Source organism: Apteryx mantelli, chromosome 6 (assembly GCF_036417845.1).
Source record: "Apteryx mantelli isolate bAptMan1 chromosome 6, bAptMan1.hap1, whole genome shotgun sequence".
NCBI classification, from domain to species: domain Eukaryota; kingdom Metazoa; phylum Chordata; class Aves; order Apterygiformes; family Apterygidae; genus Apteryx; species Apteryx mantelli.
In genome coordinates this window covers 33,958,161-33,985,669 of record NC_089983.1, presented here as the reverse complement: position 1 = coordinate 33,985,669, position 27,509 = coordinate 33,958,161, and the positions used below count along the sequence as shown (strand labels likewise).

The 27,509-nt window shown below is 50.5% G+C and overlaps 1 protein-coding gene across 2 annotated transcripts; it reads right to left on the bottom strand.

Moving 5' to 3' along the window:
* IGFBP5 (insulin like growth factor binding protein 5) lies at window positions 1-26,095 on the bottom strand. 2 transcript variants are annotated; one of them, XM_067299231.1, is made up of 4 exons: window positions 24,871-26,093; window positions 5,851-6,077; window positions 5,541-5,660; window positions 1-517 (listed from the first exon to the last, which is right to left on the bottom strand). In XM_067299231.1, the coding sequence occupies exons 1-4, from the start codon at window positions 25,199-25,201 to the stop codon at window positions 308-310; spliced, it is 888 nt and encodes a 295-aa protein (XP_067155332.1). In that variant the 5' UTR covers window positions 25,202-26,093; the 3' UTR covers window positions 1-307. The 2 variants fall into 2 exon arrangements, with proteins under 2 accessions (XP_067155332.1, XP_013816193.2); XM_013960739.2 differs by lacking the exon at window positions 1-517 and adding an exon at window positions 3,229-5,092 and having other exon boundaries at window positions 24,871-26,095.
* Window positions 26,096-27,509: the final 1,414 nt, after the last annotated feature.

Sequence of the window (27,509 nt, the reverse complement as noted above, 5' to 3'; positions counted from 1 at the left end):
TAACTGAATGCATAACTTTATTAAATAAATGCTTTGTCATGAGAAAAGACAAAGATCAAAGAGTAACATAAATTATAAGTTGAATAAATAGTATACAGCAATCTTCACTTTTTAATAAAATGTGAGATTTTTTTTTTTAAGTACAAAATGCTAAACAGAGCATTAAGCTCTTCTTCCATTGTCAGTTTTTCACAAACTGCTTTTTTTTTTCCCACCAGTAAGATTATGAGTATTTCTTGTTTACTGGAAAAAAAAACAACAAAAACAAAACAAAACGAAACAACAGAGCTACCGTATGTATGTAAAGCTATAAAAAGCTACCGTAAAATGTGTAGTGAGTATTGCTTAAAGATAAAAACCAGGCAGGAAACTCGGAATCTGGTGTGTTAACAACTGTGTTATAATGGTAGGTAACTTGCGTGGTGACGTCTGTCCCGGTGGCAGTGATGGGGTTGTTGGCTGGGCTAGGGAAGGGAGCACAGTACATAAGGTTCCTAGCCAGGGCCAGGACAGCGGTCTGGAAGCAAGGTGAATTGTCAATTGTTAAATATACAATGCTCCGTTCGGGAAAAAAAATCAACAACAAAAAACCAACAACAAAAAAGAGAAAGTTTTCAAAGGGAAGGGGAGAGAAAAAGAGAAGGGGGGGGGAGAGAGAGAGCGGAGAAATAGTGCAAAATGCTCTTGTACTAGTGGTTTTCAAAGTCCACTGCAGTACAGACGAGGAATAACCCAGCTGCTTAATGCCGCTCCCCCGGGAGGTCTGGTTGAAAGGCCATCCTGACTCTCCTTGATCCTTTTCCTCTCCTTCCCAGTCCAGGTCTCAAACACTGACTTGGTGCAGAGCCTGCAGTGAGGCAGCCATGGCCGAAGACCTCCAAGCCCTGTGCCTTCCCGCGCGGCCACTGACTCAGGAGTCACTGGCACCTCCCTGTGCACCTTGGCCCCCCCAACCCCGCCCGGGCTCCCAAATCTTCCCCCTTGTGTTTTTCTCACTGCAAACATACGGCAGGCCCCTCCACCATGAAGTGCTGAGAATGGTGCGCTTCATTGCTGCTTCCCCGGGGAGCTGGCGAACCACTTCCAAAACCAGTCTCTCCCTCAGCCCAACCCCTGTCCCAAATACTAGTGCAGCCTTCAAACAGCCTCGTCTTTACAGGAAGCCTCTTAAGAGTAGGTGGCTGGGAAGCTCCTGCCATGGTCACTCAGTGCCATGGTCCGGGAGCAGAGGTGGCTCTGGCAGAGGTGAGGGCAGCGCTGCCCCCTCCTTGCCTCCTCTTCCTCCTCCTCAGGAGGCCTTGTCGCAGCCATGTTGGTGGGGATGGGATCAGAGGTACTGTCCCAGCCCTGGATTTGCAGGGTGGAGGCTGTCTGTAGGGAGAGGTTAGTGCTCTGGGCTCGTGGGGGCCAGTGGCCGAGACCCGCTTTATAGGCAAAGCAGTGGGAGGCTCACCTGGGGGAGTGGTGAGGATGACTTTGGAGGCAGCTGTGGCAGGGTGGGGGTGACAGGCAGGATCCCTAGTCTCCCCATGCCCAGGGTAGCCTTGCTACAGTCAGGGAGTCATCCTGCATCCACCTCCTTTCAACTTCCCGTGTTGCCGCAGGTGTTGCAGTGGTCCATGTCAGGAGACCACTGCCAGGCCCACGGCTGGGCTGTGTGACCACTGGCGCTGGCCTGCAAGCCACCATGAGCTGAAATCCTCCCCTCCAAGCTTTGGCCCCAAAATACAAGGCCCAAGGGGAGCTGCTGTGTCTCCCCCCCGCTCCACTCCCATCCCACAAGCCCACGGTCCCCGGGCAGTATGTCTCCTTTCTCTGCAGCCAAAGGCTTTCAAGTTTTGGGAAATCAAACAACAAAACAAACAAACAAAAAAAAAAAAGCAAGAGAGAGAGAATGAGAGGGAGAAAGAAAGAAGGGAAGAGTATTGGAGGAAGGTGGTACTGGCCTATTACAGTCAGGAGGTTTTGCATGGGATCAGCAAGCGGAAGAGACAGGAAGTGTTTGCGATGGTAGCTCTGTGGCCCACAGCTCCCTTGGGGTTCTCAGGGGCTCCTCCACCTGCCTTCTTCACCCCCATTCTTCATCCCACCTTCACCAAATCATTAACCCCCACCCCCCACCCCAGTTGAATAGACCTGGCTCCGTCAGCCCTACAAAGCCTGGCGGGGTCCTTCCCCTTGCCCAAATGCACTGGTCATACTCCCCTCTAGCAAGGTGTGTGTGGGGGCTGCCCTGCTCCTACATTTTGGAGGGGGCCAGATCTGCATTTGGTGGCACCCCCCTTCTTTTTGGCAAGGGAGGAGGCCTTCGGCCCAGCTCCAAATGCCCCCCGCTGTGTTGTGGCTGGGAGCTCCGTGGAAGTCTCTCGGCTAAACTCAACACCTGCTGTGACTCTGGAGAAAGCAACTGGGGACCCGCAAGGGCAGATGTATGTGGCCAGCTGCAGTCGCCCAAAGTCCTGTTGCTCCATGCCAAGGAGGTGAAGACATCAGCACGGGAAATAAGAAGTTTTCCTTAACTTCTGGTCCTGCCTTTCCTTGGACAGAACCAACCTGGAGAAAGCATCTTGCTGGCACCACGCTCCCACAGGGAGGTGCTGGTGGTCCATGGCCCACCCAAACCGGAGCCTGGCGAGCAGGAGGCAGAAGGGCTGCTCAGTGTGCCCTGCTCAAGGGAGCCGAAACCGTCCCCTGGGAGGCTGCTGAGGGCACCCAGCCAAGCAATGGAGGTGAGCCTTCACCAGAGCTCCTCAGCACCTGAGTCCCCTTGTCCTGGCCCCGCTGGCGGAGACTCAGTTAACTAGGGAAACTCCTGCCTTTTTGCCCAAATCCAGGAGGCTAAAAAGGGCTTTGGAAAGAGCAGAAAACCCTTCCTCCAATCCAGAGCAAAGGCAGACGATGCCATGCTCTGCGCCAGTGCCCTGTGGCTTCTCTGACACCTCGGAGGACACTGGCTCTGGCCCTGTGGCAACTGCCCACCACCTTGCCTGCCCTTGCCAGTGCACAGCACACAGCGCGGCCTCCCATAGCAGCTGCGCGAGGCAGCCAGAGGAAAACCAGCTTGCACTTTGCATCCCTCGGTGACATGGTCTTCAGGAGATGTCCTGCCCATCTCTTCTGGCGTTGCTCTCAAGCCTTGTCAGGTCAGCAACAGTTTCTGGTGTGTGCGAGTTTGCGTCCCGAGATGGCGTCGCACAGATCCCACACATCTCCGAAGCAGGGCATTGCTCTGTTTACATTTTTTCCTTTTTTTTTGCTGCAGGATCTCCTCCGAACACAAACTTAGCAGAGACCCTTGTCATGGGGAAAGGAGAGGAAACAGTCCCAAAATTGAACATAAAAAAATAAAAACAACGAAAAGCAGGAAAGCAACTAATGGCTGTCTAAGCAGGCCCGAGTCGGTGGGTCTCTGCGTTGCGGTTGCTGCTGTCACTAAACAAGGATCTGGATCCTGGATTAAACTTGAGGGCCCTGTTGCAAGGATATGATTACAGGGTGGGGAGATGGGGCTGAGGGGAATCAGCTGTGGCAAATGTGTAAACAGTATCTCAATACAAAAGGATGGACACTGACATTTTCCAACCCATGAGGAAGGCTATAAACCAGCCTTTAAAAAAAATCTAAGACAAAACAAAGTGTTTTTTTTTCCCTTGGAGCAAATGATTTTTTTGGCTGTGAAAAAATTAATAAAAAAAAAAGCTCCATAGCTGGTCTTCCTTGTGGCGGCAAAGGGTGGTGAAGATTTTTGGCCCCGATCCCCCGTCCCCACACACGCATGCTTAAGTATGGATATTGATGACTATCTGTGGAACCGGCTCGGATGTACACCTTGACGTTCACAGGGCCCTGATCCCGCAGGCACTGATGCACCTCCTAAGTCTGCTCCTGTGCTTAGTCCAGCAGATTTCTTTTCTGGGGCAGCTCTCCCCCTGCTTACAGCTAAGCCCTCAAGATTGCAGGTTTTGAGGCAAATTTTGCAAGGAGGCAAAGACACATCTGTGCACGCTCACTCTCACACACACACAAACACATGCACGCAACAAATGCTTCCACACCTGGATGGATAACTTTCAGAGTCCAACTTGTCCACAAATAAGGTTTCTGACCTCCCATTCAAGAGGAACTGGATCGAGAAGTATATGTTTCCTTTTTGGATTGTTTCTTTTTAAAGTCCACGAACATTTTGTGTCAGGTATTCGTGCTGTTGCAGGAGCTGTTTTTCCCTCCCCGGCTCATCTCCAGACACAAAGCGAACTGTTCGACTCCTTCTCCCATTACACTGCTGCCCGGTCTGTGATGCTGTCGGAATCTGCCTGGATCTGGGGCAATCGTTTGAGATGGAAGTCACATCAACTTGAGTGAGTCCCAGTGATGTGGGCAGGAAACTCCAGAGGACTGGAGTTAGGAGGGGAAATGCTGTTTGCCTCAAGGTTTCCTCTCGAGACCATTTATAAAATAACTAGCTAATCAAAAAAAAAAAAATTAATCTGCCCACAACCCATACTAGGAAATCATCAACTCAGAGAGCTTCCTACGTGGGCGTGGCCTCTGCTCTGCAGCAGAGGGGTGCAGGTGGCACTGGGGAGAGGTGCAGGCAGTCGCAGGATGGCGGAGTGGCCGAAGCTGGTTTGTCTCTGGCTCTGTCCTTTCCTTGCTAAGTCCTTGTTGTCAAGACGCTGCTGTAGATTCCGAGTCCTCAGTTTCTTCAGGGTTTGTTTTTCTCTTTTCTGTTCTCTTCTCTTTTCTTTCTTTTTTCTCTTCTTTTTCTCTTTTCTTTTCTTTTCTTTTCTTTTCTTTTCTTTTCTTTTCTTTTCTTTTCTTTTCTTTTCTTTTCTTTTCTTTTCTTTTTTTCTTCTTACATGAGATGAAAGGAATCGGAGTCCTGGGGCACAGGGAGGTGTGGAGGGGAGGGTGGAAGGGAGCCTGGGGTAGTGGCGGGGCAGAGGGAGAGGGTGCAAGTTCACTCCACATTGCTGCTGTCGAATGCGTGACACTGCAGGTCTCCGCTCAGGTAATCAGTCCCCGGCAGCTTCATGCCATATTTGTCCACACACCAACACAAGCCACGCTTCCGGCCCCGGGATGGCTTGCACTGAGGAGAAACGCGAGGAGAGAGATCAAGAACTTGCCACAACTTCTGTGTAACTCTCCTGCTGGCGATAAGGAGCAGCCCTGAGGTTTGCCTCTTTTACCCTAGCAGTGTAATCCCCTGGGGAAGGGCCTAGCTCTTACTCTCTGCTTTTACCATTTCCATCCTTGCTGCTTCCCAAGCCTGAGGCTCTCTGAGTTTTCCTTTCCCCCCCACCACGTCCTTCATGATGCTCTTTTTAGGCAGGACTGGGCTTGGAGCTGTTAGCAGGGCCACCCACAATCAACTGTGCCCTGTCAGGCTTGCAGCAACCTCCCCATGAGCCCGGCAAAGGAAAACCTCCATCCTTTCCACCTAGGGCAGCGGCAGTGAAAAACCTCCATGCATGGGAAGCTTCCGTCCCCTGCCCTTCTCCGTCCTGCTTTTGGGGAGGGACCCGCAGTGTTCTTACCTGCTTCCGCTTGTAGAAGCCCTTTCTATCGCAGTTGGGGAGGTGAACAGCCCGAGGGACCATTCTCTGGCTGCTTTTGAGCTCCTGCAGGGATGCCTCCATGTGCCTGCGGCAAGGGCCCTGCCAAGCGAGGAGAGTGAGGCGCAGTGAGTCGGGAGGTGCCCAGCTGGCCCTGAACAAGTGCCAAGCTGCAAATGCCCCTGGCTTCCCCCTGGCACCCACTCTTCAAGGGGGAAAAGCCCTCCTGCAGCCCGCTTTTCCATGAGAGCCCCTTGGCCCACTGCGAAGGAGTAGAGGGACGGACGCTCACCAGCTCAAACTCTTGCCGAAGCTCAGGGATGACAACACGGGGGTGCGCTGTGTTCTCTGCCATGCCCACAAACTTAGCCAGGGTCAGCTTCTTCCGACGGTCCTTCTTCAGGGCCTCAGCTTTGAGCTCGGAGAGGCGCCCAGGCTTGGGCCGGTAGGCCTTGGGTGGGTAAGTCTCTTCTGTCATCTCTGATGTGGTTGGCTCCTCGTGCTCTCGGGATTCCCTTTCTGGGGGGGAAGAGATACCAAACGATCAGTTCTCCAAGAGCTGACTAGCTTTGCATTTGCACAGAGACCCTCTTGCCTGATCTGAGAAAACATCTTTGCAGTAGGCAGGAAGAGAATGATGAAATAAGATCCACAGAAATTTAACTCAGCACGTTGTCCTACAGCTCCCTTCTCAGAAAGCCGAGGATGTCACTCCTGATAAAAACCAGCAAGGCTCCAGCAGGAAGAAGAAAATGATCCAGCTGAGCTACAGCCCACCCATCAGCTGGCAGGGAGAGACTGCGGCAGCCAGCAGGTGCACCACACACAGCCCTCATGCCCAAAGATGCCCTCCTTGAAAGCACTTTTCCCATCTGCTGCCTACGGTCCTGGCTTTTATCCCACTGTGTGGGATGTGGTGTGGCTTTCATGTGACCCCAAACGAAGCAAGAGGAAGGCCTCTGGGAGCACAGAGGAGTCAGGAGTCTGGGATGGGCTCCTACTTCCACTATCATTTACAATGTGTTAACGGAGAAGGACTGGTAGGAGGATTATTCTACACCCAGAAAGAACCAGAGGACATACAAAATGTAGTGGAAAAGCCCCTCTTCAGCAATGGCAGGAGGATTAAGTGGCAAATTCATATCCTACACCCACTTGCAGGTGTGCAAGCAAAAGCTAGGGACACTCAAAGATGAGATGATTCCATATTCAAGGTCAACCACCAACATAGCAAAGCCACCACATGGTTAGGCAGATGCTTTGACAGTGATGCCAAAGACACAACTGAGAAATGTTGCAATCTCCAGGGCCCTCAGTTTGCAGCCCCTGTGCTAGGGTGACCCATGCTTGTGGGACTAAAACTGTCCTGGTCCACTGGCACATACTGAACAGCTGACAAAGCCCAGGGTAACACTGCAAAGCGGTGCTGTCTGACTGTGACTGTGACTGTTGGTGCCAAAGGGAAGGGAGGAGTGTGTTTAAGCTGTACCCACTGCAGTTGCCTTTTTATACCCCTCCCCCCAATCAGCCCAGCATAACCTGTACCAACAGGATGCAATCAGGAGCTCTGCACGGTTATATATAGGAGAGAGCTGGTGACAGTCTAAACTTAGCTGACTTGTGACCTTTAATACAGCCACTGGAGTGAAAGAGAGTTATTTCTGGACTAAATTTGAATACAGTTTTAAGCTCTCAAGGCTCCTGGTCTCCCAGTCATTGGTTCCCAGCTGGCCTGTGATAATGCCAGGTTGGTGCTGGGGCCAGCAGGCAGGAACAGGGACAACACCTTGACAGTAGAAGGAAAAGCACCAGAGAAATGGTGGAAGCTGTGGGTTGAGCCTGCAGATTGGAATGTCTCCCTGCATGTCCATGGTGTCTCTTGATGCCAGTGAACCCAGCCTGTGCCCATCCCCTCCTATGAACCCCCAGTGAAGATAACAGGGCAGCAATTTTGCCCCTCCTTGTAATCATCACTGCAAGTAAAACTGCGTGGTGATAAAAGAAAAGGCTCCAGGCTGAAAGTAAAAGCTGATAAATCCCCCCAAAGGCCATCAGGAGTTTCCCTACAGACTGATTTCTAGAGCCCAGATGCAGCCCATGGGGGCTCTGCAGCCTGATGGGAGGTGAAGAGGAAGGCTCTGCACAGCCAGGCAGCTCAGGGATGCCTGAAGGAGCTGCTGGGGATGCCCAGTGGGTCCTGCCTGGCTGGGGGACATGCTGCTTGGTGGCAGATGGCAGCACAGGTCTGTCACACAGAGTCAGTGTGGTTGCCTTGAAGGTGGCCAAGAGGAGAGGTTGGTCTTGGGGCCCCCCAGCCCACCATGGCTATCAGTCTCCCCTCCTTCTTTCCCAAGGCAAACCTGCCCTCTCCCAGCTCCCAAATATGCACACACAAAACTGGAAAGTTTCCCGCAGGTGCATTTGGGAAGCAGCCCTTTAGTACTCTTTCCAGGAGCATCCTAGACTCAGCACCGTCCAAACTGCCCAGAGCAATGTAAATGACCCCATGCACCATCTCTGGGACCTGCATGTCTCCCCAGTATGGGATTCTCTTGCAATTTTGCCTCATGATGTTCATGTACCTGTTTTTTCTTGCTAGAGGACTCAAAATCACTCAAGCCACCAGGAGGGAAGTACCTTATGTCACCAAAGAAAAGACTTGCCCAGGGTCCCCCTGCTCCAAATTAGCACCATGTAACGAATGAGCCTAGGCTCGTACTGGAGAACACAGCACAAAGCAGGTGAGGCTCATGGAGCGCAGTCCACCTGCACAGGCAGGCAAACTAGGTCCAGAAAAGAGCATCAAGAGAGAAAAGGTGCCCTCAGCAAGGGGCTTCTCTATTATAAGGGGATGATAGACAAGGGATAGGGAAGGGAATCAGGAATGCTCTTGTCCCCCAGGAAATGACACTGCAATGCGCAGTAGAAGTGCACCCTTTGCCACAAGGTGTTGCAGCAGTCCAAGGTCCAAAAAGAGATTGGAGGCATCCCCAGTAAATTGCCACCTTCTGTGGCAATGAAACTCACTGCAATTTCTGTCCCAGGAATTCCCTGTGGCAGTGACTGCTGGGGCCCGATAAGGCAGAGCCAGGAAGACCTCCCTGGGCTGCCTCACAATAACAAGTAGCAGGGAGGACTCACACTGGTGCAGGCAACCCTACAATAACAAATGAGAGGGGTGCACCTCATTACCTGTGCAATAACAAATGAGCGAGGTACAGTTACCTGAGCAAGCCTACAATAAGAAACAGACAGGACAATGTGGCAAAGATTCAGCCAGAAAAACAGCATAGTGTCTCCAGTCCCCTGGACTCATGGTGTAAGCGGCATTTGCAGAGGCTCAATCTGCTTATATGGTTGGCAACTTGAGCCTCTGCAAACACCTTATTTCTCTGCTTCCTGCAAGCTGCCAGCAAACTAGAGCAAGCTGTGAAGCAGAGACTAATGTGGAGCCCTTTTGACAAGGGGAGATGGGAGACAGAGGAGCCCAGCACTCTGCAGAGGGACCAGAGGGTTGGTGTGCATCAAAGGCTGCTCAAGCTCCAGTCTGACTCCAGCTCTTCCTTTCTGGCAGAGCCAGAAAGCATCTGGGACAGATCGTCTCCCTTCCCCCTTCTCGGCATGCCGAGGTCCCTGCTCAAGTAGCAATACGATAAGAGACAACTCTGGTGGGACATTTCTGTCTGCCATTTGGGTGAACTGAGGAACAGGCTGGTGTAGAGAGGAAGAAGGGCTGGCTCTTCAGCATCATTGACCCAGGTGCTGTTATACTGAGATGCCACTGCTGACAGGGTCAATACTCATCTGGAAATCCAAGGAGGCAGCAGTAGGGTCTAGTTTAGGTCTTTACTTTCCAGTGAGAACTTCATAGTCCCCTTCAGCTCTTTCGTCCACTGACAACTTTTAGCTTAATTTCCTCCAGCAACAAAGCTGAAGCAGTCCCTGCCTATGCACCTGTCTACCTGTTCCCTAATAGGATAATAACCAATCAATTTTGACAAACTCAGTTGTCTCTGAGACACAGTCCTGACAAGCTCGGGGCAGCTGGTGAAAGACCTTCCTGGTGCTACCACAGCACAGAGAAAGGCAGGGTGCGATGCCTCTGAGCTGGGGTATGCAGCACCAGTGCAGCTTACACTGTCCCCAGTCCTCTCTTTGCCTCCTGGCCTGCTCATTGACACCAACCTACAGCCACCCAATGCAACTAGGACCAGACACCCATGTCAGCAGCACATCAGCACCTCTAAAACCCTGGACTCCCCTGCCCCTCCTCACCCGCCAGCTCGTTTGTTAACCTCCATCTGTCACCCCATGCTGGCTCGTGGCAGGCAGAATTGGCACTGCTGTGTGTCTGCTCCAGAGGAGATGCCTGTGGGAGGAACACCCAGTTTCCCTGAATGAGCCCTAATAGTCCCTGTCTGAAACTCAGGAAGGAGGCTGGAGTTCCTTCTCCCTCACTGTCAGGATCTGGCCTGCTTCATAACCCCTTCCTGCCTGTATCCAGGGTCAACTCCCATCAGCATTGCCAGCCCTAGCAATTCAGTTACTGGCAGGCAGCTGTTTGCAGAGGCAGGGCATGCTAAATCTTCTCCATATTTTAGCTCCAGGTACAATGTATGGGGCAGGTAAACACTACGCATGGTAGAGGCTGCCCTATCTATCCCCAGCCAGGGAAACTGTGGGCAGCAGGAGATGGGTGGATCTCACCTATCCCTTCTCCCCACTCCTCTGGAGGAGATGACCTCTCAGTGGAGGTCCCAGGCTTGCTGGCCACAGGGAGGAGTGACTTTGGGTTGGCCAAGTCAAAGCTGTCCAATGAGCCTGGCGTTTTGGGGCTGCAGTCATCCCAAGGGGATGTTAACCCTATAGCCAAGGCATGGGACTGAGCTCAACTCAGAGCCACCCCCATGGCCTTGTGTCTGATCCTGGTGCTGCAGTACCTGGGGAAAGGGTGGAGAGTGTCTGGAGTCCAGCTCGCAGAACTTGCTGCTCCCAAGAAGGGCTGTTAATGATGTCCTAATTCATACAGGCTTCCATAGGCCCTGGGAGGCAAAAAATACCCTTAGCGTAGTATGTCCTGTCCTCTGACCTGGGTGCTGAGAGCATAGTGCCCTTTCTCAGCTCAGGGCTAGCCAGAAGAGGGTCCCTAGCAGGGCCTCTTCTTCAGAAGCCATTTCCACCCCACTTACCCTGCCAGTATAAAAGGGACACAGAGTGGTGAAACACTGGGCATGGTTTCTGGAAAGATGTAATGGGAATCTCAGTGAAACTTCTAGCATAGAAGTGACTGTAAATGTCACCAGCAGAGACCTTGAGAAGCTGCCCAGCCCTTCCTCTGCCCTCAAACTGGGCCATCTCTGTTCTGAGGTATTCATTGCAAGATGGAAATTAAGACTTACGTTACCTAGGGCTGAAACACAGCCACTTCTAGAGCAGAAAGTGTCACCTGTTAAACAGCGCAATGTAACAGTGTACAATGTCTCTGCCCTCCAGTGGAGGAGGATTTACCCCTTGGGAAAAAGTGTCACCTCCCAGTACTCCCATAAAGGGAATATTCCTATGTGCAGGACTTTGCAAGTGATCCCCACCCTGCTTTTCCAACAGGCTCCTTGTGATTTTTGGCTCTGGCAGCAGCTGTCTTTGGAGGATCCCAGTTTCTGTCCCATCACTGCTTACAACAATGCTGCATTTTCCAAACCTGGTTGGGTGATCTTTGACACCTTGACCTTTTTGAGGGGAGGGACAACATTTCAGGATTGGAGACATATGCAGCCAATGTTGGCACCAGGGAAGGGAAAGGATTTATGGGAAAGGCTGGGGGAGACAGGGAGGAATTTTTCCACGTGGACTGAAAGAAAGACTTCCCATTGAAACTGGGACCCCAAAACACTAATCAAAGCCAGATCCAGACGCTCTCTCCTATTTTCACCATAACAACAACTCCCTGGCACAAACAGCTGCAGAATCCTACCTATGGCAGCTCCATTATCTGCCCAGCCTCACGCTGGCTTTGTACATCTTCCTGATGGACTGAACATGCACGTGCGGGCAGTGGGAATAATTACTGAAAAGCAATGTTTGTTTTCTCCTGCTCTGTACCTGCCTGAGGGACAGATTCCTCCCATTTCTCCTTCCTTACCCATCCTTAAAGGTACTGGTTCTTGGTGGGTACTGGAAAGCAACTTCTCTGGGTTCCTTGTGGCTGGAAGAGGAGGAATGTTGATGCTATCCCCAAAAACAGTCTTCTCCTTGCAAATCGTCTTAGAGATGTCCCTATTTTTCTTAAGACTGGGTCTTCTCCAGGAAGTCTGTTCTCAGGTCGCTGGCTAGTAAGAGCCCACTTTGTACATCACCCCTAGCTCCTAGCTCCTCTCCCCACTTGCCCCACTCAGGCGGAGGGGACATGCCTGACTGATGCTGAAACTTCCTGGGATGGGCAGGCAAGTTTCTCCCCAGCCTGGACTTGAACCTGTGACCACGAGGGCAAAATAAAAATCTCCCCCATCCCCAATCCCCTCCAGCCTTGTCAGAACACAGGGACAGATGCTGTGTTTGCATTCCTGAAATGCAGGCAGGGAAGAGATAATGCAGGCAGGGGAGGGATGCAGAGCGAGGAGGGTCATCTCATCTTGCGCCCTTTGGCAGCTGGAGCGGACAACTGAGCAAAAACATTCCTGGGCTCCCCAGGGGTCGCGAGGATCAGCCCAGACAGAAGGGAGCTTTTACTGCCCTAATGAAGAAAAGCTCATTTACATTTCCATAGCAGGCAGGCACAAACCCCCAGCACAGTGGAGAATGTCCCCTCAGTGTCCTGGCCATGATGACAGAGGAACAAGGGTGCTGGGGGTGGGCTGCTGAGCCGGCTCAGGCATGACGCTTGGGGCTGGGGGGGGGTGTCACTGCTCTGCACCACCGCCCTGGTGATATCAGGCAGTGATGTCAGGCGGCCGTGGCGACTGTCCAGTTCAAGGCTGTTTGGCACATGCTGAAGGAGGAGCAGCCAGGGCCTGGGATGCAGACTGTGGCCAGTTCCTCTGCTAACCCAGGGCGTTGGCTCCGAGAGAGTCAGCTGCAATGTGCCTTGGACTTTTGACGAACTTTTGTGCTTTGGTAGGGATTCAGCGGTAGGCCAGAGAGGTTGGTCTGGTGGGGACTGGCAGGAGAGCATGCTGGTGATGCTCATAGGCAATGAGAGACTGGGAGGAGACATCACACACCAAGAAGGACAGAAAAACAGCAGCCCTGCTTGGAAGAGACAACCTCTGTTGGCTGCAACCCTACCTCCCCTAAGTTCCAGTAATATGCAACAGGCATTTATGACAGATCAATGTCAAGTAACTAACACCCATCTGCTAAAATAGAGGCTTTTGGGCTTCACGAGATAGCTAAACTACATTTCTAAGTCATCTGGAGAGAAAACTGTGCCCTCCAGATTGCGATCTACCCCATCATTTGGCTTAGGCACCGATTTTACAGTGGAATGACATATCTCTGGAGGTCCCAGTTTCTCCTCCTGTGACTCTAGTGGTCTCACTTAGACCTTTGGAGGGCTGACGCTGAGAAAGATAAATCCCACCATCTCTTTTCCATACTGGTTTCCTCACGGTCTGTGATAAAGCTCTCATGAGAGGCAGTGTAAAACCAGTTTCACAGGTACCAGGAGCAGTGGTAAGAAAACCCCTGGGAATATTTCCTTCACTGGGAATTAGGTACCTCATTTGTTGCCGAAGGCTGAAACCTTTGTAATTTGCGGGTGGCCCCAAGGAAGTCTTTAGCAGACAAAGGATCATGAAGCGCCCACAGAATGCCTACTCCACCCCACCATGCACAGTCCCCTACGAAGGCTGTAAGAGCAGAGTTCAAATAGTCCATAGACCATAGCCCAAAACTCACTCCAGCTCTCATGAGTCCCCAAAAAAGAGCTTGGGGCATCACCAATACCTTAAATTCCTGCAACAGCAGGGCAAAAGTTACTGAGACCTCACTCTCTTGTCCCACGGGGATGAGCTTTAAGTGAAGGTTATGGATCAATGGGACCAGGCTCAGAGAAGAGATGGAAAAGCAGCCAGGGAACTGGCAGGACTGAACCCTTGGTTAAGACTTATCTCCATTTTATAAAGTGAAGACCCAGCAGGACACTCGGGAAGAGCTCAGAAATGCCTCATGAGGCTTGGAAAGTGGGGAAGGATGGCAGAGGGATTTGCTATGCTGTGGCCTTTGTCTCTTAAGTTATTGTTTGAGTTTTGCTGAACTAGCCTAGCAGACCTACTCTTTCTCAGGAGATTAATGTCTCCACAGCAGAAATCTATGAATGCAGATCCTGCCACATCAGCCAGAGCTCACTTGTAGAACGTGAATATCAGGCATTTGGGCTGCCCCCAGATTCACATAGGATTCATGGGAAAGGCAGATCATTGTCCTGATGACCTTCACGTCCTCACACAGAGCCAGATGGGGGAGAAATGCAGCCCAACATATAGGAAAGGAGCTCTCAGGGGAAGAAGCTCATTTAGCACCTTTCGGTCTGCTCTGGAAGCACAGGGCCTATCTGTAGGAACAGATCTCTGGATCAGTGCCACTTCTTCACAGTGCCAGCAAATGCCACAGAGGTGAGAGAGGTAAGGCTATGGGAGCTGGAAGCATAAGAAAGGACTTGCACTGCTGCATGCCAAATGATACTTTCCTGAGCTGCCTTTCCTTTCTGCAGCTGCAAAATAACACCCCCCCTCCCCAAAGTGACTCTCCAGTGCAAAGAGCAAATCAAGTTTAGATATGGGGAGCTCCTTGACACAGGTTCTTTCTCTACACATTGCTAGCTGTTTGCTCCGCAGGCTCCAAGCATCCACACTGGGCTTGGAAGAGCCAGCCATCAGCATCAGCTTGTGGGCTGGGCTGCTCCTGATGATCTGGGGTGTACAAACAAGCACTAGGGCTCGCAGAGAGGTGTTGTCTTTGAGCTGGCTCTTTCTCTCCAGAGAACTCCCAGATCTCGCTAAGGTCAGTTCTTAACACAGACTTGAAGGTTTGAAATGCGTTTGCAGGCACATTAAGTCTCAGGAGAGGGACTGGGGCTGTGGTCAACCTGCAGTGTAGACAGAGACTTGGGGTTCCCAATGATAACCATTTCTGAGCAAGAGAGAACCCAAAATATCCAACCAGTAAAACACTTAGGACACTTTTCACAGTCTCTCCCTCCTGTAAGTAGATTTCCATTTCAATGAACTGATGCTGATGCACATCATCTTGCAATATTGCAGGCACTCTGTCTCTGGATAGCTGCTTGTATCAGCCTGACATTTCCCGAACAAAATTATCTTCCAGGTAACTGAGCTAGCAAGTGGAGGGGAAGGAAGTATTTTGAGATCAGATTTACATCAAGAAGCTCCTGTTGCTGATTCACTGATGATAAGAAGATAAAACATATTTCCTTCACGTCATCTGGAGACTACCGCTGTTCCCCATTCCATATGCTGAAACTGCAGAAGAAGCTGAGAGCTGAATTGAAAAATGACCTGGAGAAATCTAAATAAATCATCTTGCAATATCATAGTGACCAAAACATATTTTTCCTTCCTGGAAAGAATGAAATCATTCGGTCTTTCTTAGTCTTGCACCTTTTTCAACAAATGCACTCTAGTGGCTTCCATCAGTTATAATAAAGAAGGCAAAATTCCCGCCACACTGCCACAGAACTAAGACTCATGGAAAAAGATTGTGCAACTGTCTCTGCCTAACAGAAAGCAAAGATGAGTAAAATTTGGAGTAGCTCCTGACAAACACCATAAAATCGTGTACTGGCAGTGTCTCCACAGGGCTTATTTGTGGCAAAAAAAGAGGAAAACCCTTCATGGAAAAGAAACATGCCTTCAGGTCCTCTGAATGAAAACAAAAGGGTTTGAACTGCCCAGTGTCTGGCCACCAGGTGGGAAGAGATCACCTGAAAAAAAGTCCCGCTGTGTCCTTAAAAAGGAGGTGTGATGGGTTGGAAGAGAACCCTAAAACATCTAACAAGTATCATTATTATATGGAAAAGAAGGGGACAAGGAGGACTCTTCAGGATGCAGGTAGTTCAACAGCAGTGATGGAGGAAACGTCACCAGGGAAGACGAGTAGATAGTTTTGTATTCTTTATGTGGAGCCTTTCTCTAAAACTCAGCTGAAGGTGGGTTTCATTATACATAAGATTTCAAGAAACCTGAGCTTGAAAGCAGGACGCTGCCAGAAAACTGACAGTATTTTAATCATTGAAACCCAAACGTGACAAATCATAATAGAGCCAGGTGCTAAGGCCTTAAAAATACAACCATAACCAGGAAGTGTTCCTGAAGGCCATCAAAGGCTGGGATATCACCGTGGATGCTGCAGCATTTTACCCTGAGAACAACATGTTACTAATGGGAAATCTCTGTGTTAAAGGAGATGATCTTGAGGAGAAGGTGTCCTACCAAAGAGACAGCTACTAAAGTTTACACTAAGCTTTCTGGACTGCTTATGGGTTAGGGTGGCTTTGCCTTTTGGTAAGGGTTTTGAATCCAAAGAGCAGAAGCTCTTTACAACAGGCCTACTAGAACTGAATCTGAGAGAGGTCGCTCCCACTGGAGGTTGGAGGTTTCCATCACAAGATCCATCCCCACTTATGTTACTGGGGATCTGTGTCATTATTCTCAACAGAGAAGCCAATAATTGAGAGAGCCAGGAAAGCTTATCCTCTTGTCCCCCTGCAAGAGATGAAGGCACACCAGGCAGAGTGTGCAAATGCACCTGTGTCAGGTGCTGGAGAGGAACTGATCAAATACTGCAAATATTTCACATGTGCAACTGTGATTGCAACTCCCAGCCTAGCCTGGATTAATTTCTATGCCTTCAGCCTGACTTTCAAAGCTCTGCCTTAAACCAGATGGAAAAGATCTGTTAGATCATCCATTGCTCATCTCTTCGACAGCACCAGATGACACATTGTTACAGGTACCATCCAACCTCACTTTTAAGAGCTACGAGTGATGAGATTTCCACCTCTGCCCTCGGGACTCCCTTCTTCTTTCTCAATGAGTCCTTCTGACAGGAAGTAAGTAGAAGTCCATTTAAGTAGTACCACAAACAAGTACAAGTCTGATGTTCACACTCTGACAATATTGTTAGGCAGAAACTTGCCCAAGCTGGATCTCAACCTCTGATCCTTGTCTCTCCTAGCCATTTCCTCTTCCTGCACTGAACCACAGCATACACCATCTGACTCCCTTTGTCGCAACACGATGCAAAGTTGCTTCTTCAATGTTAAAAAAAAAAAAAAAACAAGAGTCTCTTGATGGAGCAAAGAGTGCAGACCTCCATTTTGTGGTCTGAAGCTCCAAGAAATAATTGACCACCCTTTGTAGTAAGTCCTCAGCCTTTCTGGAATTATAAATTCCCTGTTGTGCTTCACTGTTTCTCCTGCAACCTCAGACCACCCCTGCTGGTAGAAAACCAAAGAGCAAATGCTGAAATGTCCAGAAAATGAAGAAGTAAAATTTCACTCATTTCTGTTGTTTCTTCAGGAAAGCAGGAGTCACATATGAAAGCAAACGGACTGCCCCAGCCACATGTACGTCTATTATGATCATTAGACAGGTAAGACATATAATCTGTCCCTAATAAAAGTCTGTTTTTTTTCCTGCACCTCCTGTAACTTAGAAAATGAAAGACAGCTACCATGGTCCATGCCTTTCTGTTTATTCACTGGATTATTTAATTACTAGTTCCTCATCATTAGCCAAATGCATAACATGCAATTTCTTAAGCATGAACAATAAAATGGCTTGTTGATTTAATTGTCTTCAGAGGATGAATCACACCTGAACCTGGAAACAGAAAATATTTCTACTGGCTTTATAAAAAAGAACTGTAACTACTGGCCAACTTTGCCCCCAAAGTTTCCTTTAAGATGCTTTCACTCTCTTGTTTAGCTGGGGGATCATTTCCTTAAATACCTGTCAGGATTACCTTCTTGCCCTTAAATAGCAACCAGACCAGTTATCTCTATCAACATAACAATTATGTCCATCAGTGGACCAGCTGTGTCCATCCAACAAAAAAACAAACCAAACTCTGCAATAAGAGTCCTCAAGGCAGGCAGGTGCTAAGAGCTTTCAAATTCTATTGGAGTCAACAGCATCTTTGGATTTTTGACTTCATGGTCTTTAGAGGACTGAAGCAGCTGGCTCCCACTGAGGGAATTAGGCGTCCAAAGGCCTATGATGCTCTGGGCCTCAGGGCCTACAGAAAAGGTGCTCAGCATCTTGCAGGATGAAGCCCTATCAGGCTACTAGGAATTAGGAAATGACCTGTCAGTTCACTGAGGTGGGTGTTGAAAAGGCAGTTTTCTATTTTGCGTGAAAGAGGCAGTTTCACAGGGAGTGCGGGCATGAGGAAAAGTGCTGTGAAGATGACACACATCAGGGTCTGGACAATGAAGGCAATAGAGAAAGCAAGGCTTTATGCAAAGGCACTCAAGACATACCCACTGACACCACAAGCATAAATTTAAGATGCCTCTTCAAGTTTAGCCTGCCAACCAGAGTCTCTCTGCACCCATGGGAGGCTTGGATCTTTCTGCAGATTTAGCTTTAGGCAGGTGTGGTTCCCCAGTCAGAAGCTGGTGGTCATAGGACAAGGACTGATGGATAGTTAGCCCGCTTGTTGTAGAAACATTGTAAACAGACAGGAGATCCACCAAAACATGATGAGAAATGGCTTCCTTGAGAGTAAATTTGCCCACATCAGACCATCAAGAGTCCCAAATTTCTGCAGACACATTATGCCTGCTCCTGCTGGGATTAACTGCGAGCCAGTGGATTGACATAAACACTAAGAGGTCCCCTTAGATCACTAGCATCAAAGAACCACTTCAAAAACAACATCTTGTAGAGAGTTGCCTTGGCTACAGAGCTGAAGGAATAAAGAGAGTCTCTTGTGGGGGGGGGGGAAGTGGGGAGAGGGTGGGGGGCGTTTCATTCCTTCACCACTAGATGCAGTGCAACCCTTCCTGGATGGGCTGATGCATCAGACATGACCCATGTCCAGTGATCTCAAGCATTCACGCTGAGCAGGCCCAGGGCTCAGGACTGGCCAGCTTGGTCTGCAAACTGCTGCCAGCTCTGCACACAACCCACTGGATACCCTGGCACGAAGGCCCTCATTAAATGGGCCTGGTGGGTCCCAGGCTTAGGAGACCCCAGTGCAAGGGGGGCAGTTTATCCTCTCTCCCCTTCGCTGGCAGAGCTGCCTCATGCATTTTGCCACACCTGTCCTGAAGATAAAGAGATAATATGGTTCTTTCTACCTGTGAAAAATCTCCTTACAAATGACTATGTGGTCATTATTCAGGCTGCCAGTAAGTTCACCCAGGCCAAACTCTTTGGATCATCTTTGACCTCTACATGCATCATGTGTCCAGGTCCTGATGATTCTTCCTCCTCAATGCCAGAGGTTGTTTCTCCTGTCCTTGGCTTGCCATGTCTCAAGTTGCCATCTTTTCCCATTTCAGCTCTTGTTCCCAGCTTTTCCAAATGCTGACTGTGGCTGGCTGAGCAAAGAGCAGTTGCCAGGCTCCCTGCTCACCTCTGTACCCTGGCATCTTCTCCTCCACCAATGCCGCCAGGCACCATGGCCCCCTGCCTACATCCTCCAGCCCTGCCATGTGATGTTGCCTCATCTGAGGTGGATTGACTGCTCTCAGTAAGCTGTAACCTGTCTAAACCTTCACTGGGATATCTCTAGCTACTAAGGCCAACAGGGTATTTAACTGCTACTGGCTTAGACTATTCAGAAAAAACAACCCATCTCCAAACACTGTGTGAGTTCAGATCCATGCAGCTGGCTGGGGTGTCAAGAGTATCTTGCCTCTATCTTCTTTCTTCCTTCCTGTTGTTTGATATGCTCAGCTGCTGCATCTTATTTCTCAGCCCTCAGCAGGAGAGGATAGGGTAGGTTGGTCTTTACAACATTATCTGACCTTTATGTCAAAATACCTATGTGCCAGTTGTAGGCAGAACTATTGAATGGGAAGAGAGATTTGTGTGTGCTGCCTGGAAACCGTTCTGCCCCAGAGACAAAAATGCTCCATGTGTGTGTCTGCACACATGAAATGTTTGTGCAGGTGTGCGTGGGTGTGTGAACATAAGTACATGTGTGCATATGTTCACATGCATATCTTTCCTGTGCATAATAATCTTGCTGCTCTGCAGCCCACACTGAGGGACAGGTGTGTTCCATATAAATTCTACTTTTATTTATGTCTGACCTTGAATTTGCACTACTAAGTCCTTGGTAGAAAACAAAGCAGATTTGTCTTGCCACAGGCTGTTATCTGCTCTGTGACGTAGCACAAGTGAAACAAGCTGCAACTATTCTTAGTGGCTTGCCCCACTGAGCAGAGGAGGAACAAGCTCAGAGGAGGCTGAGCCTTCTTCCTCCCCTTCCCAGATTGCTCCAGCCCTTCCAGTTTGGATGAAGAACACTGGAACCACCACTGCTATAACAATTCCTGCAGCTGCTCCTACGTCTTGGATGCAGTCAGGCGTGCTCATAACTGAAAAGCATGAGAAGCCTTTCGATCCAGTGTGAGTAAAACTTTCAGTGGACGTTAGGAGGAAGCAGAGCACTGTGCTATGTGCGCAGGCTGCCAGGAATTGGGATGCAGCCTGTTCACCGCCTCTCCTTCTCTCCTTCCTCCCTGGCTGTACTGACACACACGTGCCAAACTAGGCAACGGAAAGAAACTGGGAGGGGTGTCCTGAAGCTGCCTTGTAAAGAACCTACCCGAGCTCTCCTACCCCTTTCTTCTGAGTCTGATGGGATGGGACAACTCACACCACAGACATGCAAATGCTTCCAGTCACACATGACTGTATTCACATGATTGACATGCCAAAGCCACAGTAGTCATCTGAGCACAGGATGCTTGTGCTTAAATATCGACATGAGCAGGCGCACAGTCTTCCTCTAGCATCCCTCAGATTTGCTGAGACTCCCACTTAAGGTCAGCCTCTGTTCTCAGTTACAGTGGTTCAAACCTGGAAGGGCTTCCTTGATTTACCTGGAGTCAGTCCAGATTTACAGCGGTGCTCATGTGGTCAGGATCTGGTCTATCACACATGCACATATGCACAGAGCCACGTCTTTTCTCCGGTGAACTCTGCTAGCACCAGGCAAGAATTTCATTTGGATCAACTACTTAATATTCTTGCTCCTTCCTTAGAAACCAGGCTGCTGAAAATCTTTCCAGCCAAGGCCCCTCCTTTCCTGTTTGAACTGCTCCATCCCTCCCTCCCCAGTAGACACACACCACAAAAAACCAACTTTCTTGCTGGCACCTGATGGATTTCACCATCTTTTTTTTTATTGTTATTGTTGTTGAAACTTCAGATCAAAAGAAAAATGGAGTTTTTCCTGTTTTGGATCCGAGGCTTTGCGGGCCTGTTGCTACTAGCTTTCACCTGGACAGCTTGAGAGCTGTAAGTGGCTCTGCTTCACACAAAGGACTTGCCACTCGTCACTAGATGGGTCTTTCCCTGAACAACACGCATTTGTAGCCCGATGTGTACAAAGTGCCCTGCTCCCATGACCCCTGCCCTAACCCTCACCCTCAGCTCTAACCCCGCGCACCCCAGCCTTGGCGTAGAGCTGCCCACCTGCCCCACCATGTCCCAGCCACTCTCCCACAACTGCTGTGTGCCTGTAAAACCCAGCCCTGTGTCACATGCGCCGAAACAGGGAGGGAAAGAGCACAATAAGGAGAAAGAGAGGGGGGAAGATATGTCAGGCAATGATAAAGGACTGCATCGAACATGAGAAGCAGGAAACTTGGGCTCCCTCAGCACTTCTCCTCCGCCTACTTCCAGCTGACGCAGCAAAGACGATTTTCATAGCACTAATTCTGCGTCCCCCCTCCTTCCCTTCTGGTTATCATTGGCTCATGGTTTCACAAGGAAACTTGCCAAGTCTTGCTTGCTTTCTAGAAAGAGAGAAGGAATGAGAGGGAAGAAGGAAATATTTGACAACCTTTGTTTTTCCATGAGCCTTTTTAGGGCAGCAGGCTCCAGTTTGTGCCCTCCTCTCCTCACAGAGCTCAGCCTGACCTTGCTGTCTCAGCAGGAGGAAGTCTGGCAGAGCATGGGGAAGAAAGATGGAAAGACATGGCGTATTTCAAACAAAACCTAAACAAAACAGAAAAAAAACAGAATCCTGAAGCCTGTGCCATAAATGAAGCTCATTCATGGTTTTTACCAGGAATGCCAACTACAGCAGTGATGTTTGGCTTTTGGTGAAGGACAGTGTGTCTATTGTGTCCTTTAGGGATTAGGCGACCACCTTGTCAATACCTACACATCAGTCTACCTAAAATGAGTATTACCAAAGCCTTCTAAATCCTGAATTTGCTTTCATTTCTGACCTCTTCACAAACCAGGAGCACATCCTGCACAGCAGCTCCAGCATTTCTCAATACCACTATGCCCAGTTTACAGATGGGGAAACTGAGGCACAGTGCCTGGGAGCATCTTGCTACCACATAAAACAGCTGGTCTATGGAAAAGCCAAGTCTTGCCTCCCAGCCTTGGACTCTCTTGCAATACTGCTTATTGCATCTCCACCACGACTATAAGGAGGAAAGCATCTGTGATTTAAACTGAGCCAGTGCAAGAGCAGAAATAGATAGAAATGCAGTTTGATCTCGTCCTTGCCACTGTCACATAGTTTATTTTGCAGAGTGCTGATTCTTTCTCAGCAGTTCCCAGCTTAGGGCCAATTTTGGTCACTGATAGATTGTACGGCCAGGCCAGCTTCCCCAGCACACAGTCCCTGCATTGCTGGCCAAACTGGCAGAGGCCAGAAAGTTCAAGTCAAACTTCATTTCTTTCCTTGCCCTGTTGCTTAGTAACATGCCTATGAAAATATACTTTGTTCTCACATGCTACCAGTCAAATGCCGAGAGAGTTTTTCCCTCTCCCATCCTCAGGAATTCCTGATTTATTTTTTATTTCTTTTTGCAATCTCACAGATCTCCAGAGAAGCCTGCTGGTCTCCCATGGCTTCCTGCAAAAGCCTTTCCAATTGAGATTCATTTCCTGGCTGCAGACAAACCCGTTGAAAAGAGCCCCCTGCGGCACTTGGGGAGTCCAAACTGGAAGTGCAGGTGGTGCTGGGGGTTTGCATTTGCAACAAACCTGCAGTCTCTTTCCTATTCCTCTCCTTAGTCATCCAAAGGATGCTCGTGGTCCCAAGGCAACCAAAAGCCAACTATGTTATGAGGAGACCAGCCGAAGGATTCACCTAAAGCACCTGCCAAAGGACCAGATTCCTTGGGACGAGAGAGGCAGGTGGAACGAAAGGAGATTCATGCTGGGAGTCAAGACCAAAGCTTCTCTGTCTGCAAGGGGCACCCTCACTACATGCCCAAGGATCAGCTGTGCTCTCCCAGCAGCCGCTGCATTTTAGCTGCATAACTTGCTTTCCCGACCACACTGCCAGCCTCCCGAACGCACACACACATGCAGAGTAAATAAACACTGCAGATGACGCGCTCGGGGATACTTTGCATAGTTCTGCTGTGAGCGGGTTATTGCACAGTTTCCTGGGCTCCAAGATAGGAAATCAGTTCCTGTCTTGCCCTCTGCACACCATGGTACCCTGCACAGGTTTCCCTCCTAAACCTTACCCCTTCCAGAAGACCAAGCTCAGCTTTGTTGTTTCTGGACAATTTTAAAAGAAGTTGGACACTTTTTGTCATTTGGGGGGGGGGGGAGAGAAGTTATACATATACATATATATGCAGACACAGAATTTGGTTTTGCTCTATGGCATGAAACATAACAACATGACCACTGCCTGCAAGCAGCAAAGGGGAAAAATAATAAAAGCAGCAAGATTTATTAGGTGCTAGAAAGGAGAAACGGATTCCCATTGCGCCAGTATAAGCAGAAGCTTGCTAACAAGCAAAAATGACTTCTTCCTTGAGAAAAAAAAGTGGGGAGCTTACTTCTGGGTTTTTTTTGCAAATTAGTTCCCCTGCTCCCCAGGACACAGACACATCCTCCCTGCCTCCCCTTCATGTGGTGACAGAAATACAGAAGTATTTGAAGAAGTAGAGTGAACATGTCCTTGCAAAACCTATGGGATTCAGAAATGGGAGTTAAGCAAGTGCCAAAGTGAAGGAGTGCTTTCTTTCATGCTTTTGTTACATGAAAGGTGCAAAGATTTCAGAAACTTTGCTTTGCCCCGGTGCTACCACACCAGCCTTCATTCTTGCTTTTAATATATTCTTTTGGATTATCATCATCTTCATTATTTTTGCATTCATGGCTTCCCTGTCACCAATGCACCTGCTCTCTTCCCCTCCCAGGGTTAAAATCCGTTGCCCAACAAAGACCTCAAGCAGCAACCAGCCGGGAAGAGCAGGATGCAACAACCACAGGGAGAAAGAGGGAGGCTGAATTTGCCAGTGGCAAATCCCGAGGCTGGCTGAGGTCTGGGGGACAGGGTAGAAGGTTGCAAAGGGGGGGCCCTGCACAGAAAGCTGCCTTTTATCTCATGCTGCAGAGTCCAGCTCGGTCCCCAGAGCAAGGTGGAGGGTATGGGCAGAGAAAGGGGGTCAGGGACAGGGTGGGGACTGGGATACAGGAGAGACAAAAAGGATGCAGTTGGGGGGGGATGCAGCAGGGACTAAAAGGATGCAACTAGGGGGGGATGGGACTCGGATGCAGCAGGGACTAAAAGGGTTCTTCTGGGGAGTGGGGGAGAAAACCTTTCTGTGTGGGATGGGGCAACCCAGACATCGGAAGGGAGGTGATGGAAAGGGGCTGTTAACTGATGCAACAGGAGGTACGACCAGGGCATGGATGGAGGGATGGACTGGAGAAACAGCCAGGGGCATGGAAGAGCACCAGGAAAGATGGAAAATCAGCCGGGGGCATGGAAGAGTGGCTCCGGCGGTGGGGGGTGGAAAAGCAGCCGGAAAGACGGGAAGGTGGCCGGAAAGATGGAAAAACAACCGGAGGCAGGGAAGAGCAGCCGGGGGGGGGGGGAGGGAAGAGATGGAGAAGCAGCTGGAAAGAGAGAAAAGCAACAGCGGAGCGTGTGCGAAAAATCAGGCGAAAGATGGAAAAGTAGCCGGAAAGAGGGAAAAGCAGCGGCGGCCATGGAAGAGCGCCCGGAGAGCCGGAAAAGCAGCGGGGGGGTGGGGGGGGATGGAAGAGCAGCCGGGCGGACGGAAGGGCAGCCGGGAAGGTGGGACCGGCCGCGGGGCCATGCGGAGCCCGGGGCGGGGGGCACCACTCACCCGTCTTGGCTTGCTCGCGGTAGCTCTTCTCGCTGAGGCAGACGGCGGTGCCGTGGAGCAGGGCGTGCAGCGGCTTCTCCTCGCCCTGGCGCGGCAGGCAGCGGAGCCCGCGGGCGCAGCGCTCCGTGTAGACGCCGCAGGGCTGCCCGGCGGGCAGGGCGCAGGTGAGGCAGCAGCCGCAGCCCGGCTCCTTCACCAGCTCGCAGCCCAGCGGCGGCGGCGGGCACAGCGACAGCGCCTTGCCGTCGCACGGCTCGCACTGCACGAAGGAGCCGAGGCACCGCGACAGCCCCGGGCAGGCGCCCAGCAGCACCAGGAGCCGCAGCAGCATCGCGGCGGGGATGCTGCGGGACGGGCGCGGGCGGGGGGGCCGGGGGCGGGCGGCTCGCTCTTTTTCGCTCTCTCCTTCGAAAAAATTCAAAAAAGCAAAAAAAGGGGGGAGGGGGAGGCGGAAAGCGGAGCCCCTGCTGGCGAGCGCCCCACGCTCAGGTTTATTCTCGGTGTGCGAGACCCTCCTGCTTTTCTTTCGGCTTTGGGCGGGGGGGTTGTCTAGGTTTGCTTTTGTCTTTTTTTTCCTTCTTTCAGGTCCTTTTTTTTTTTTTTTTTGCCTCAAAAGGGGGGAAATCCCACCGCGATCCGCGGGAGCGCAAAAAGAGAGGGGGAGGCAAAGGGGAGGGGGGAGAGGGAGAAAAGCCTGCAACAGGTTGCAGGGGGAGGCGTGAGGTTTGGGGGGCAGGGATGGCGATTTCACACACTCACACAAACACACACACACTTCCCAAAGGGCTGGGAGGAGGCAGGCTGAGGAGGGAGCAAAGTTCCTTGAAAACCAGTGTCCTGCTCTTAATGCATCAAAGCAGTCAAGACGGGGGAAAAAACGCAGGAGAGGGAAGAGGGGATGCAAAGCCCCCCTTCCCGCTCCCTTCTTCTGCAGGAGGAGAAAAAGCCTCTCCCGAAGCAGCGAGCTGCTGGAAAGCTTGGTATGAAGCAAAGTTGTGTTTCGATCGGCTCTGTTCAACCCTCCCGCTTTCCTCTTCCAAGATTTGCAAAGGCAAAAAGCGAAAAAAAAGCCAAAAAAGGCAAAAAGAAAAAAAAAAGCAAAAAGAAAAGTTTTCTGCAAAGTTGGAGTATTTTGTTGCAAAGTCTGCAGAGGAGCGGTAAAAAACAGGGGGAAGAGAAAAAAAAAGGAAAAGAGAGGAAAAAAAAATCCACTTTGTAGATCTCCCAACACTTTTCCCCTGGAGAAGTTTCTAAAGAGACTGAATACTGCAGAACAGGCTGTCTTTTAAATAGACTGCCTCTGGCTGCCTGCCAGCCCCTAGCTGCAATTTGAGATCCCAATGACACCTCAGCTTGACTAGGTGCCAGCAACTAGGGCCCTATCAGTGCACACTCGAGCCGGTGGGGGTGGGGTGCGCAGCTTCTGACTTCTGGGCTTCAAACCCCGGGCAGTGATCAAGGATAATATTATGAAGAGAGACAAGGGGAGGAGGAGGGGGAAGGGGAAGCCGAGGATGGGGAGGGAAGAGAGAGAAAAAAGTTCGGATCTTCACGGTTAAAAAAAGAAAAAAGAAAAGAAAAGTGGTTGCAATTGGGTTGCAAGGCAGCTTGGGCTGCAGGGGGTCTAGGAGGGAGAGGTCAGGGCTCTGAGTTTGGGGGTGGGATTGCTTTAGCAGGGCCTGATCCTGCAAGCTCAGTCCCCCTGGTGGTGCAGGGACCCTCATCCCCTCCCCAGGCGGCTGGCAGGCTGGGGACCTCCACAGAGAAGGGAGAGCTGGTTTGTGCACCTACCCATCGGCGCTAAAGGTGAGATCAGCCGGGCAATGGCTGGCAGCGGGCCAGGTGAGCTACTCTCGCATGCCCTGGACCCAGAAAGATCCTCTGTGTGTGCAGCACTGTGCCCAGCTCTCCTCTCCTGCCCCTCTGCAGCTGGGCTAGGGGGAAAATTGCACTGGGGCTTTTACCAGTGCCAGGGTGTGCCCTTGCCACCCCCAAACAGCAAGGGTTAACGCAGCCGGACAGTGTGCAGGAGGCAGGGCTAGGCTGCTTGTAAGAACTCTGTTAGATTCCTGTTTGGAAAAGTTCGCTGTTGCTTAGGGCATGCCAGAAAACAAGGGGAATTTTGCCATGTGAAGTCCAATTTGCACGTTTTAGCTCATTCTTTCTCTGCCTCTTGCTGTGCACAAAGTGGGGGAGAAAAAAAAACCCACAAACTTTGCAGCGTTCATCCTCTGTCCTGGGCAGTTTGGGGTTTGTTGTCTTTTGTTTCACTGCTGCATTCCTAAGTGTTACAGATCTCCAGGACATGGTCCTTCGCACTTGCCTCCCTCAGTGCTCATTCATTGCTAGGAGCAGGGAAGCTGGAAGCATGGAGAAGGGAATCTCCAAAATTGCATTGTGCAGCCCTGTGGCCTGCCCAGGCAGCTGTGCACAGGGATGTTACACCTGGAGCAGAAAGGACGAGCAACCAGGCTGGGAGGAATGGCTAAACGAAGAGGGTGGGAGTTTGCTCACAAATGCAGCAAAGCCTTGTCTACTAGGGGAGTGGGAAATTAAAAGGGATCAGACAGTTCTGGGTGAGGTTTACATGCAATTCAAGTCAACCCCCCCCACCCTTCCACACATGCACACACTCCTCC